Source organism: Salvelinus sp. IW2-2015, linkage group LG8 (assembly GCF_002910315.2).
Source record: "Salvelinus sp. IW2-2015 linkage group LG8, ASM291031v2, whole genome shotgun sequence".
NCBI classification, from domain to species: domain Eukaryota; kingdom Metazoa; phylum Chordata; class Actinopteri; order Salmoniformes; family Salmonidae; genus Salvelinus; species Salvelinus sp. IW2-2015.
The window spans coordinates 10450085-10463267 of NC_036848.1; the positions used below are offsets into that span (position 1 = coordinate 10450085).

At 44.6% G+C, this 13183-nt stretch overlaps 1 protein-coding gene and 1 pseudogene across 1 annotated transcript in view; one reads left to right on the forward strand and one right to left on the reverse strand.

Moving 5' to 3' along the window:
- Positions 1 to 3776, forward strand: part of LOC111967380 (myozenin-2-like) — a 14804-nt gene extending 11028 nt beyond the window's left edge. Inside the window, exons 5-6 of the mRNA XM_023992353.2 lie at positions 1498 to 1672; positions 3046 to 3776. Coding sequence (XP_023848121.1) covers positions 1498 to 1672; positions 3046 to 3232 — 362 coding nt within the window. The 3' untranslated portion in view covers positions 3233 to 3776. The remainder of the gene's footprint in view (positions 1 to 1497; positions 1673 to 3045) is intronic.
- LOC111967379 (pre-mRNA-splicing factor RBM22-like) lies at positions 3614 to 12261 on the reverse strand (annotated as a pseudogene).
- Positions 12262 to 13183: the final 922 nt, after the last annotated feature.

The window sequence follows — 13183 nt, forward strand, 5'->3', positions numbered from 1 at the left end:
CCATGTCTGACACTAGATTAGTCAGGGTAACATGACCTGCCACTCAGGTTAGTCAGGGTAACCATGTCCTGACCTGACACTAGGTTAGTCAGGTTAACATGTCCTGACACTAGGTTAGTCAGGGTAACCATACCTGACCTGACACTAGGTTATCAGGTTAAACATGTCCTGACACTCAGGTTAATCAGGGTAACCATGACCTGACACTAGTTAGTCGATGGAACCATGACCTGAATCCTGACAATAGGTTAGTCAGGTTAACATGGACCTGACACTAGGTTAGTCAGTAAACATGTCCTGACACTAGGTTAGTCAGGGTAACCATCATCGGACACTAGGTTATTCAGGTAACCATGACCTGCACACGGTAGTCAGGTGTAAACATTCCTGACACTAGGTTAGTCAGGTTAAACATGTCCTGACACTAGGTTAGTCAGGTAACCCATGACCTGACCACACTAGGTTAGTCAGGTAAACATGTCCTGACACTAGGTTAGTCAGGTTAACCATGACCTGACACTAGGTTAGTCAGGGTAACCATTGACCTGACACTAGGTTAGTCAGGTAACCATGTCCTGACCTGACACTAGGTTAGTCAGGTAAACATGCCTGACACCAGGTTACAGGTAACCATGACCTACACCAGTAGTCAGGTAACCATGACCTGACACTAGTTAGTCAGGTAAACCATGTCCTGACCTGACACTAGTTAGTCAGGTTAAACGTGTCCTGACACTAGGTTAGTCAGGGTAACCATTCCTGACACTAGTTAGTCAGGGTAACCATGTCTGACCTGACACTAGGAATGTTAAGTCAGGAACCATGACCTGACCTGACACTAGGTTAGTCAGGGTAACCATGACCTACCTTACACTAGGTTAGTCAGGTTAAACATGTCCTGACCTTGACACTATGTTAGTCAGGGTAACCATGTCCTGACCTGACACTAGGTTAGTCAGGTAAACTGTCCAGACACTAGGTTAGTCAGGGTACCATGACCTACACTAGGTTAGTCAGGGTAACCATGTCCTGACACTAGGTTAGTCAGGTAACCATGTCCTGACACTAGGTTAGTCAGGTAACCATGAGACCTGACCTGATTACTAGTTTAGTCAGGGTAACCATTGCCTACATGTCCTGACCTGACACTATGTTAGTCAGGGTAACCATGACCTGACCTGACACTAGGTTAGTCAGGGTAACCATGACCTGACCTGACACTAGGTTAGTCAGGGTAACCATGACCTGACCTGACACTGGGTTAGTCAGGGTAACCATGACCTGACACTAGGTTAGTCAGGGTAACCATGACCTGACCTGACACTGGGTTAATCTTTGACATCCAGCTTGTTTATTGTGCTGGATTGATACCAAGTTTAACACTTGTTATTCTAGCCAGGACCGACTTTAGATCAGACACGTTTATGTAGATGTGTAAGCCCTAAGTGCTTTCAGGGACAGTCTGAGTCTTGTCTGACCTTTGACCTCTCACCTCAGGCTACGGGAGCCCCCTGAAGGAGATCCCCCGTGAGAAGTTCAACCTGACAACCAGGTCCTACTGTTCCCCCTGGAGGGAAGCCCTGGGTGACAGTGACAAGCTCCTGTTGACTCTCAGCACCCAGCTCCCACAGGGGGCCACACTACAGCTGGCCAACTACAGGTGCTTCAACAGGTCAGTCTCAYCACCTCACTAACCCACAGGGGCCACATTACAGCCCGCCAACTAGAGATGTAACAAGAAAAGGTGCAGCCAGATCAAACGTAGAGACCCTGCCCGCTAACTTGAGATGTAACCCTGACAACAACTAGGACCTCTGACGACTTCACACTTCAAAGGCAGGACAATATTATGCATTGTTTTCTTTGGAAAGACAACCAATCTTCAAACCCCCATCTTCAAATAAAGCCGCAGATGACCGAAGCATGCTATCAAATTAATAACACAATTATCTCGAATTAGCTTCTCTCGGCGCCCGTCCATGTTTCCACTCCCTTTGAAAAGTAATCCCGTCTCTGGCTCGCACCTCCTTGGACTGTGACTGTCCGGCATTTGGCTATTTTAAAGCAGGCTCCAGAAAGAAGGGGAAGAGGCAGCCCCTTAAAGACCGATGGTGCACGAAGGGGCTCCTCTTACCCTGGCACACGCAGTGTGAGGCAACTCCCAGAATAAAGGCTAAACGTCACACTTCATTAGTGCACTGCCACTCATGTGGTGCCAGTCATTCAGTAACTGAAGCACACTTGGATGGATTGGTTTACTCCTTTAATTAACGAGGTATGTGGGTTTAATTGAGTATAATCTAAAGTAAGTCTGAGTCACACAAACGGTGTGGGCCAACTGGGAAGAAGAGCGCTCCAGCTATAGTCAAATGATTCCTGAATTATTTCAGACCTAAAATGTCACTAGTCCAGGCCAGGCAGGGTCATTAGAGAGCTGTCCAGGCCAGACAGGGTCATTAGAGAGCTGTCCAGGCCAGGCAGCGTCATTAGAGAGCTGTCCAGGCCAGGCAGGGTCATTAGAGAGCTGTCCAGGCCAGGCAGGGTCATTAGAGAGCTGCCCGGGCCAGGCAGGGTCATTAGAGAGCAGTCCAGGCCAGGCAGGGTCATTAGAGAGCTGTCCGGGCCAGGNGGGCCAGGCAGGGTCATTAGAGAGCTGTCCGGGCCAGGCAGGGTCATTAGAGAGCTGTCCGGGCCAGGCAGGGTCATTGGTGCTGCCCAGGCCRGGCAGGGTCATTAGAGAGCTGTCCGGGCCAGGCAGGGTCATTGGAGAGCTGTCCAGGCCAGGCAGGGTMATTAGAGAGCTGTCCAGACCAGGCAGGGTCATTAGAGAGCTGTCCAGGCCAGGCAGGGTCATTGGAGAGCTGTGTGGATGACTGGGCATCACATAGCAATCTAAAAGCCTCCACTTTAGATCTGACTGTTGAGTGAGAAAGATCTGGTACCCAGCGAATGTATTTGAGGTTATGTAAGGTTGGATATACCGAGTCATTCCCTTCCTCAAATATACTCAAACACTTACAACACATTCATCCCTCTTTCTCTCAGAGCGGCCACACCTTTTGGAGGCCCACAGCAACAGAGTAAGAGGGTGATCCCAGTGATGGGGTTCGAGCTGTTGGACTCACAGCACCTCCCTGGTACGACCYTGGACCGCATGTGTAAACGTCCCAACTTCAACAGAGCACCACGGGGATGGGGTCACGACTACTCCCCTGAATCCACCGACCTGTGATTGGCCCACTGTTCACCTACGTCCTTCAAACTTCATGTGACATCACAGGCTAAAAGACTGAAGCATTAATCTGCTCTTATTACCCATCCTCATCCCTCTGGATTGAAAGATGACCTATCCGGATTAGGAAGAAGTTGCCCCTAAATACAGATATTTTCATCCGTTTAATAGTTAGGATAAGGGTAGATCTGTGGTTAGGGGCAACTTGTAACTCGAGTGATCCCTGTTATTGAGTCACTCCTCCTTTCTTTCATCTTAACGCCCTCTTACCCATCCTCACTCCCCCATTCACCTCACCACTTGCCTCCCTTCCCATCCCCTGTTCACTCATCCCTCCCTCTTTCGGAGCCCCCCTGTTTATAAAGGACTGACAGTGTGATCTTGATTAATGTAAATGATAGAGTACTTGTTTTAATGGCATAAGCGGACAACATACGTGAAACATTACAATAATAAACTTAATCATGTTGTGGGAAAAAAATTGTATCAAAGTGAGAAACAAATGTATAATATGAATGAGAATATAAAAATGTTCCTCTCAAGAGATCGACTCTGCAGGATGCTTGGCACATTTCAACAACTCTTATGATGTACACGAAATACACTGATCCATGACAGGTGGGTATACAGATGACATTATGCACCACCATGCACAAAACACAGTAGCCCTTAAAACTTAAAAGAATGCACTTATGATACCAAATTCCCAGATTGAGTTGGATTTGATTTCACGCCTTTAGTTGTTTGCTGTTAACTCAAATCCACTGCTGAGATATGGTTAAACTGAGTGAGTGGGCAGACATTTTGTAACATCCTTGTGAACCTCAAGACGTAGGATGATGACGTTGCCCCTGGAAGCAGATCCCAGGTCAGTTCTGTGTTTTTCCCCCTAATAACTATGGCGAGGATTGGGGGAAGGTAAGCTGATCCTAGATCTGTGCCTAAGGGAAACGTCTGCCCAGAGCAATTCTCTCGACTGTTTGGCATAGCGAAGTACCGACATGGCAACTAGTCGCCGTGACGGGCAGCGTGGGCTCCTATGCGCTGGAGGTCCTGAGAAGGGTAGTGGATGTGTTCTGGGGATCTCATACCCATGAAGGGGGAAGAGGGGGACCCATGGAACCCATGTGAAACATAGGACCACTAAAACCTGAAGGGGAGAAGAGATACGCACAACAGACACACAGCAGGGTCAACACAGAGGTAGCTCAGTGATATAGCACAAGTATAGCCAGCAGTTTCTCCTAACCATCACAGGACAAAGGAGAGACTGGTACCTGGATGTAGTGGGGGGCAAGGAGTTGTTCACGACATTAGGAGAGGTACTGGGGGGCAAGGAGATGTTCATGACATTAGGAGAGGTAGAGAGAGGTTCATGACATTAGGAGCGGTACCAGGAGGTAGGGAGAGGTTCATGATTATATAGGAGAGGTACCGGAGGTAGGGAGAGTTCATGACATTTGGAGAGATACCAGGAGATAGGAGAAGAGTTCATGACATATAGATAGAGAGTACGGAAGGTAAGGAGAGGTTCATGACATTTGGAGAGATACCAGGAGATAGGGAAGAGGTTCATGACATTAGGAGAGGTACCGGAGGTAGGGAGAGGTTCATGATATTAGAGAGGTACGGGAGTAGGGAGAGGTTCATGACATTTGGAGAGATACCAGGAGATGGGGAAGAGGTTCATGACATTAGGAGAGGTACCGGGAGGTAGGGAGAGGTTCATGACATTAGGAGAGGTACCAGGAGGTAGGGAGAGGTTCATGACATTAAAAGAGGTACCCGGAAGTAGTTAGTAGAGCAGGTGGGAGAGAGAAGACAGTCAGACTTAGGCTTGCACACACATACACAGGCTCACACATACACAGGCTCACACATACACAGGCTCACACACAGGCTCACACACACACACAGGCTCTCACACACACAGGCTCTCACACACACAGGCTCACACACACACCCTCTCAATGCATCCAAGACATCAGACATTCACCTCCAGGCAGTCCTGGTACAGGGTCCAGTTTGGTTCCCATCTCACTGACCCCGTCCTTGATGGCCTCCTTCCCTCTAGCTGCCTGGGCCCTGGCCAGTCACAACTCATTACAGTACAGGATTACTAGGGAGACTGTCACATGGAGCCCAAATACCCAATAAGTCAACAAGTCTAACACTCTGCCCCATCTACAGGGTTGTGTCCATCTGGTTAGAAAGGAGGAACGTGCAGTACTTTCTGTTCCTCTCCTCGTAACCCTTGATCTCTTTCTTACCTGCCCCACTTTTGACGGTGAGTCTACGTCCATGGTTGATAATGAGCTTGTTGAAGGACTTCTAAGCGGCGAGCTGAGCCGCCTGCCATGTGGCAAACTGGATGAAGGCACACTGCTGCTTCTGGACGATGGTGGTGCTCCAGATCTCCCCAAACTGGTAGAAGCGATTCCTGTAGGAGCACACCACAACCATCTGTCACAGATCGTTGAAACTGCCCCAAAACATTGTCCTTGTCGGATATTTTGGAAGCCCCCCTATGTCGAGTGTGGTGATGGTCTTATCCTCGGGCGTATCCAGTTGAGGCATGGTTGGGGCATGGTGGAGGCTCGTTTCAGCAGCTTGTCAGCCACAGGGTCGTTGATACCATAGTAACGGTCCATAATGTTCTAGTCTGCCAGGGGATCGTCTGGGTCTGTGGGCCTCTCGTGCCTGGGGTTGTAGAGAGAGAGCAGGAAGGAAGAGAGTTGTCCCCAGTCAATGCAGGTCGATGTATTGCTCAACATCACCACCAAGTGAAATTTCAACATCATTACAAGTCATACAGACAGGAGGTAGCCAGGGCTGTATTTAGTCATTGGACTGTATAAACAGGACCCAACTGTAGCGCTTAAAAAGAGATAGAGCTATCATTTAATGGCATTCTCACCTGTAGGGACACTCCTCTCTTGCACTCTCCCTTCACCCAGAAGAAGCAGATGTGGGGTCTATTCCTCTTGTAGTAGGGCGAGCTTCAGCAGCATCTCACTGGAGCAGGGGGCCTTACCCAGGAGACCCACCGGCCATGTCCTGTCAGAGTTCCCTATCTGGGGGCACAGGGAGTCGGGGAGATGAGGGAGGTAACAGGGGAAAACACTGGCTGTTGAATTTGTGATCACAGAAATAACAGGGCTGCAGCCTCCTCTCCCCCTCCATACGTCTCTCTCCATATTGTTTGTAGTACTCCTTGTTTACGTCTGACTTCGGCACATCATCCTTGATGTCCAGCCCGGTGTCTTAAAATCTTCGATTTGGTACTTCTACAGGCAGCTCTAGTCAAGACAAAGTAGCCATGGCTTGAACAGGTAGTTAAGGTGGTGCAGGTAAGAYATCAGTGACGTACCATACTCCAGGTATGACAGACCATCTTGCTGCAGGTCTGACATACCTCTGTCTTCTTGAAGCACATCCTCGTTCCTGGACACCAGCAGAACACAGTGAAGGGACTGGCACATATCTAAGGAAGGAGGTGAGAGATGTTCATTAGTTTTGATAAAGAAAATGTACTATTCAAATGTCTTTGGATTTAGGAATTAAAAGGACCAACAAAATGGTATCTTACCTTGCATTCTTCTGCATACTTCTCTTTGTTATGTCAAAGAAACAAGCATAAAATGGAGGCTTCTGAAGCTTGATATAAACCAAACAGAATCTAAGTGAAGCACACTCCTAATACCAGGCCAGTCACTTTTCTTGAATCATACACTGAACAAAAATATAAACGGAACAATTTCAACGATTTTACTGAGTTAGAGTTCATATAAGAAAATCAGTCGATTGAAATAAATGAATTAGGCCCTAATCTATGGATTCCACATGACTGGGATACAGATGCACSTCTTGGTCACAGATACCTTAACAAATAAAAAGTCACATACACATGGTTAGCAGATGTTAATGCGAGTGTAGCGAAAAGCTTGTGCTTCTCGTTCCGACAGGGCAGTAATATCTAACAAGTAATCTAAGAAATTCACAACAACTCCCTTATACACACACACACACAATGTAAGGGGATGGAATGAGAATATGTACATATAAATCTATGGATGCGCGATGGCTGAGCAGCATAGGCAAGATGCAGTAGATGGTATAAAATACAGTATATACATGTGATGAGTAATGTAGGGTATGTAAACATTATTAAAGTGACATTATTTGTGTACAGATCCTTGCGACTTGGGGTCGTGCATTATCATGCTGAAACATGAAGTGTTGGCGGCAGATGCACCGCACGACAATGGGCCTCAGGATCTCGCCACGGTATCTCTGTGCATTCAAATTGCCATCGATAAAATGCAATTGTGTTTGTTGTCCATAGCGTGTGCCTGCCTGCCTGCCCATACCATAACCCCACAGCCACCACGGGGCACTCTGTTCACAACATTGACATCAGCAAAACGCTCGCCCACACGACGCCATACACGCTGTCTGCCATCTGCCCGGTACAGTTAAAACCATTATTCATCTATGAAGAGCACACTCAAGCGTGCCAGTGGCCATCGAAGGCGAGCATTTGCCCACTGAAGTCAGTCACGACATCAAACTGCAGTCAGGTCAAGACCCTGGTGAGGACGATGAGCACGCAGATGAGCTTCCCTGAGACGATTTCTGACAGTTTGTACAGAAATTCTTAGGTTGTGCAAACCCAGTTTCATCAGCTGTCCGGGTGGCTGGTCTCAGAAGATCATGCAGGTGAAGAAGCTSGATGTGGAGGTCCTGGGTTGGCACGGTTTCACATTGTCTGCAGTTGGTGAGGCCGGTTGGACGTACTGCAAAATTCTCGATAACGGCGTTGGAGGCAGATTATGGTAGATAAATKAACATTCAATTCTCTGGCAACAGCTCTGGTGGACATTCCTGCAGTCAGCATGCCAATTGCACGCTCCCTCAAAAGTTAAGGCATCTGTGGCATTGTGTTGTGACAAAACTGCACATTTTAGAGTGTTCTTTTACTGTCCCCAGCRCAAGGTGCACTGTGTAATGATCATGCTGTTTAATCTGTCACTTGGATGGATTATCTTGGCAAAGGAGAAATTCTCACTAACRGGGATGTAAACAMATTTGCGCACAAAATTTGAGAGAAAAGCTTTTTGAGAGTATGGAACATTTCTGTGATCTTTTATTTCAGCTCATGAAACATGGGACCAACACTTCACATGTTGCGTTTATATTTTATTTCAGTATAAATGACAGACGCAAACTAGCAGCTAAAATATTTTGCCAAATCAAGACAAAGTTAAACTACTTACTATGCGGATGTATGGATTTTCCCCMAAACATTTCTGATACAGAATTGGGAAATCCTGGGGAAGGAAGATATGCAGGTTGAGTAAAACATAAATGCAACCAACATACAGCAATACCTTTTTATCATTATAACATCCTCTGGTGGTTTCTCTGGTCAMAAGCCACACCTCTCTTTGGCCCTGTGATTGGTGAAGCGACTTAATAGCRCCTACTCTACCATTTGTAGGAGGTWGGATTCAGTCCAACTACTAACCTTCAGGTTTTCAATATCAACCACCTCACCAGAAAGCCTAAATATGCCATCCCATCTGGTTTGGCTACTTTGAAGAATCTCAGACATAAAATATATTTTGATTTGTTTAACACTTTTTGGGTTATTACATGACTCCATATGTGYTATTTCATCRTTTTGATGTCTTCACTATTATTCTACAATGTAGGAAATAGTCAAAATAAAGAAAAATCCTGGAATGAGTAGGTGTGTCCAAACTTTTGACTGGTACTGAATGTAAATGTGATATTTTAGTAGTTTTTTCATAAATTTGCAAAAAAATATTTTGTTTTTGATTTGTCATTATGGGGTATTGTGAGTAGATTGATGAGGGCAAAAAACAATCTAATCCATTTTAGTATAAGCCTGTAATGTAACAAAATGTGGAAAAAGTGAAGGGGTCTGAATACTTTACAAATGCATTGTGTGCAGGCCAGACAAGGCCCATATGGGAACTGGAGGCACAGGGACAAGTAGTTGGGAAAAGAGAGGAACATCCTCCTAAGTAAACACAGAATAGTATCTGTGCAACCTGACAAGAGCATGTTGTGTGTCAACCAATGGTGGCACAACACAAAAACCTCAGACTAGGGTCTAAGCTACAACATACGCAAATATGAAGGAAAACTAGTTAAATTATGGCTAACCCCCAACTAGTTAWACATTTTATTTTTTTATTTTTACAATTTATCTTCTTAAAATCTGATTTTAAACCTAACCCTAAGTACAATGCTAACATTATGCCTAACCTTAAATTAAGATCAAAAATCGAATTGTTATGAATTTTTACATTATAGCCAATTATTACTTTGTGGCAACCACAATAGCGGGGGTACGCCGTACCGGTAAAATATGTGCCCATCACAATAAATACAACAAAATATCAAGAAAACTGTAGGCTATAACACCATTATTTATCATTACTGCATGTGAGGCATGAAGAATGTGCGAATGGACTTGAAAACGGGTGGTATAGCCTACAATGTGGTTCGACGAGAACACTGACATTTTGCCAAGGAGGAGATAAGGGCCCGATACCTAGAGGCGCACGGACAGCAGAGGTCGCATTAATTCTGGCCTACTGACTGACAACCACCAAATGTCATGGCACTTTTTGGTGTTTTGTGTCACAGATGTCTCTTTCCAGTCACCAGTGTTTGGAGGCTGGAAATATGTTGCAAGTGGATGAAGGTGCGCAGGTAGCCTAGTAAAGGAGTCCGTTGAAGTGACTTTGACAATCAGATGAAAACATCATGACTGGTTGTGTTTATGCCACAATAAAAGGTCAAACATTTTAAAAGTTAAATGACAAATGTTTACGACCATGCCCACAGAGATCTTATTGAATTAATAGGGATTATATAACGTCATTCTATGATTAGGCTCAGAATTATTTTGGGTGCATGCACACATAGGAGGTCCCGTAGCAGGAAGAAATGTAAATCTACTTTCACCCCTGGTGGTAACTCGTGAAAACCATCAATGAGAGAAGATTTGAAGTAGACAAGATGGAGTTGTACACATTGTTGGATTACTTCATTGAGTAAAAAATGAATTTCATAACGGAGCATTTTCTAATTAAGCAATAAGGCCCGAGGAGGTGTGGTATACTCTGTGTTGTGTCAYGCCTAAGAACAGCCATTAGCCACGGTATAATGGCCATTTACCACAAACCCCTGAGGTGCCATATTGCGATTACAAAACAGGTTACCAACTTAATTAGAACAGTAAACAATTAGTTTTGCATCATACCTGTGGTAGATTGTCTGATAYACCACAGCTTTCAGCTAATCAGCATCCAGGACCCAAACTAGCCAGTTTATAAATTAAAATATAAACTGGGTGGTTCGAGCCCTGAATGCTGATTGGCTGAAAGCTGTGGCATATCAGACCATATACCATGGGTATGAAAAAATATTTATTTTGTGTTAAGGGTGTRTACTGGAGGCGAAGTCAGGTGCAGGAGAGCAGAGTGTAGTAAACAGGCACACTTTTTTTCCTGTCCAAACAAAAGCACTACATAAAACTTGCCCAAAACAMAGAACATAAACAAGTCTGGCGCATAACAATACCCACATAACATCAAAACAAATTCACACAAAGACATGGAGGGGAACAGAGGACTAAATACATTCAGTGTGATTAGGGAATGAAAACCAGGTGTGTATGGAACAAGACAAAACAAATGGGAATATGAAAAATGGAGCGGCGATGGCTAGAAAGCCGGTGACGTCGATCGCCGCCAGAACAAGGAGAGGAGCCGACTTCGGCGGAAGTCGTGACATTTTGACTCTTGTAATTACGTTGGTAACCAGTTTATAATAGCAATAAGGCACCTGTGGGGTTTGTGGTATATGCCCAATATACCACGGTTAAGGGCTGTACCCAGGTACTCCGAGTTGCGTCCTGCATAAGAACAGCCCTTAGCCATGATATATTGTCCATATTCCACATCCCCTCGGGCATTATTCTTAAACGAACCTCCTGAAACTAGACATGGACATTGCTTGTCTTCCAAGTTGGGAATTGAGGAAGTATCACCAAGTTAAGGTTGATCGAAAATGATCTTTGCTAAGCCAAACATACCCCATTCATAAAAGCTAATTGCTTTGGGGAAAATAAGGAACTTATCTTTCATAAGAGCAATAAATAGTAAAAAAAAAAAAAAAAACGTTATTTAAATTACTACATCTTTATAGGGCTAGGGTTCCCACACGGCCATATCTCCACGTTACATCGCTTGTTTATGAGATTCGATACTGTGATTTAATTGCGATTTGATGTTCCAAACATATTGCTCACTATATGTATGCTGCAGGGGGACAAGAGAGAGCCATGAGAAACAAGCTTCGATCAGTCATGGAAATAAAAGGTGCAGAAAACAAATTGGCTCCCTATTTAAAAAGATGTATAACAATCTATGGAGGAGGGTAAAMAATACTGGAGTTTTGGTGCAGGTACAGTCAACTAGCGCTAAAATAATATTGCGATATTAATCAAACGATACAATACGATATGCAAATGTACCGATTGTTCCTGCATCCCTAATGTTTACAGAAGCAAGACTGGCTGACACCTGTGCTAATTTGCCATCTATGCGTGCATAAGGTTAACTAAAAGGTTACATAAAAATAAAAAAAACATTTAAAAGCTTAACTGTGGAGGAAGTGTAACTTAGTTAGTCAACTGCATGCACACAACTATTGGATCTGTGCAAAACKTCTACATTAAGTGTATATTTTTTGTTGTTGAAATACTAACGTTTGCTAGCTAGCCTTTGCTAACAAATCATCATCCACATATCGAAGTTCTGGCATACTGAAATTAATTACGCCTTTAGTTTATACATTCATATACAATCATTTTCCAGGTTAACATACTCGACGATTTAACACGTACCGCGTCTTCCCTATTATGTCAGCGCCTAAGGATGTCACCATTTTTACTTGTTGCAGGGGAAAAAAACAACCCCACTGCGCATGCAACGCCACGAAAATAAAGTCACATCCCACAATGCAACACAAAGCCTTGTACGCCCCTTATTAATCATTATGCAACTTTATTAATGGACATCTGGAATGAATTGAAGAAGTGCCTGTGAGCTTGCATGTGTGTGTGTATTTATTCTGATCAAACCTCCTACCTTAACTAGTTTGTGACGGTTTACTCTGCATCATGCTATTTGCAGCARGGCCCTGTGAGCCCGGGGGTGGAAAACCTTAATTAGCACACTGGAGCGGTGGTTGCAGGATGTTTCAGATTAGGGATCAACACTAATGGAGGCCTAATCCCCTAATATGTATTTAAAATCGTGGAAGAGGCTCTCTGCTGAGAAACCACAGACAGGGATTAGAATAGGGCTGGAGCCGTGTGCTTGACAGTGCCACACTTACCTCGACAGAGGCAGGAGGTTGGGCTGAGACAGACCTGGGGGTCAACTCCATTACAGTCCCAGCCAGAACTACATCACCGTTCAAAAGTTTGGGGTCACTTAGAAATGTCCTTGTTTTTTAAAGAAAAGCAACTTTTTTGTCCATTAAAATAACATCAAATTGATCAGAAATACAGTGTAGACATTGTTAATGTTGTAAATGACGATTGTAGCTGGAAACGGCAGATTTTTAATGGAGTATCTACATAGGCGTACAGAGGCCCGCTATCAGCAACCATCACTCTTGTGTTGCAATGGCACGTTGTGTTAGCTAATCCAAGTTTATCATCTTAAAAGGCTAATTGATCATTAGAAAACCCTTTTGCAATTATGTTAGCACAGTTGAACTGTTGTTCTGATTAATGAAGCAATAAAACTTTAGACTAGTTGAGTATCTGGAGCATCAGCATTTTGGGGTTTGAGTACACGCTCAAAATGGCCAGAAACTGAAGAACTTTCTTCTGAAATTCGTCAG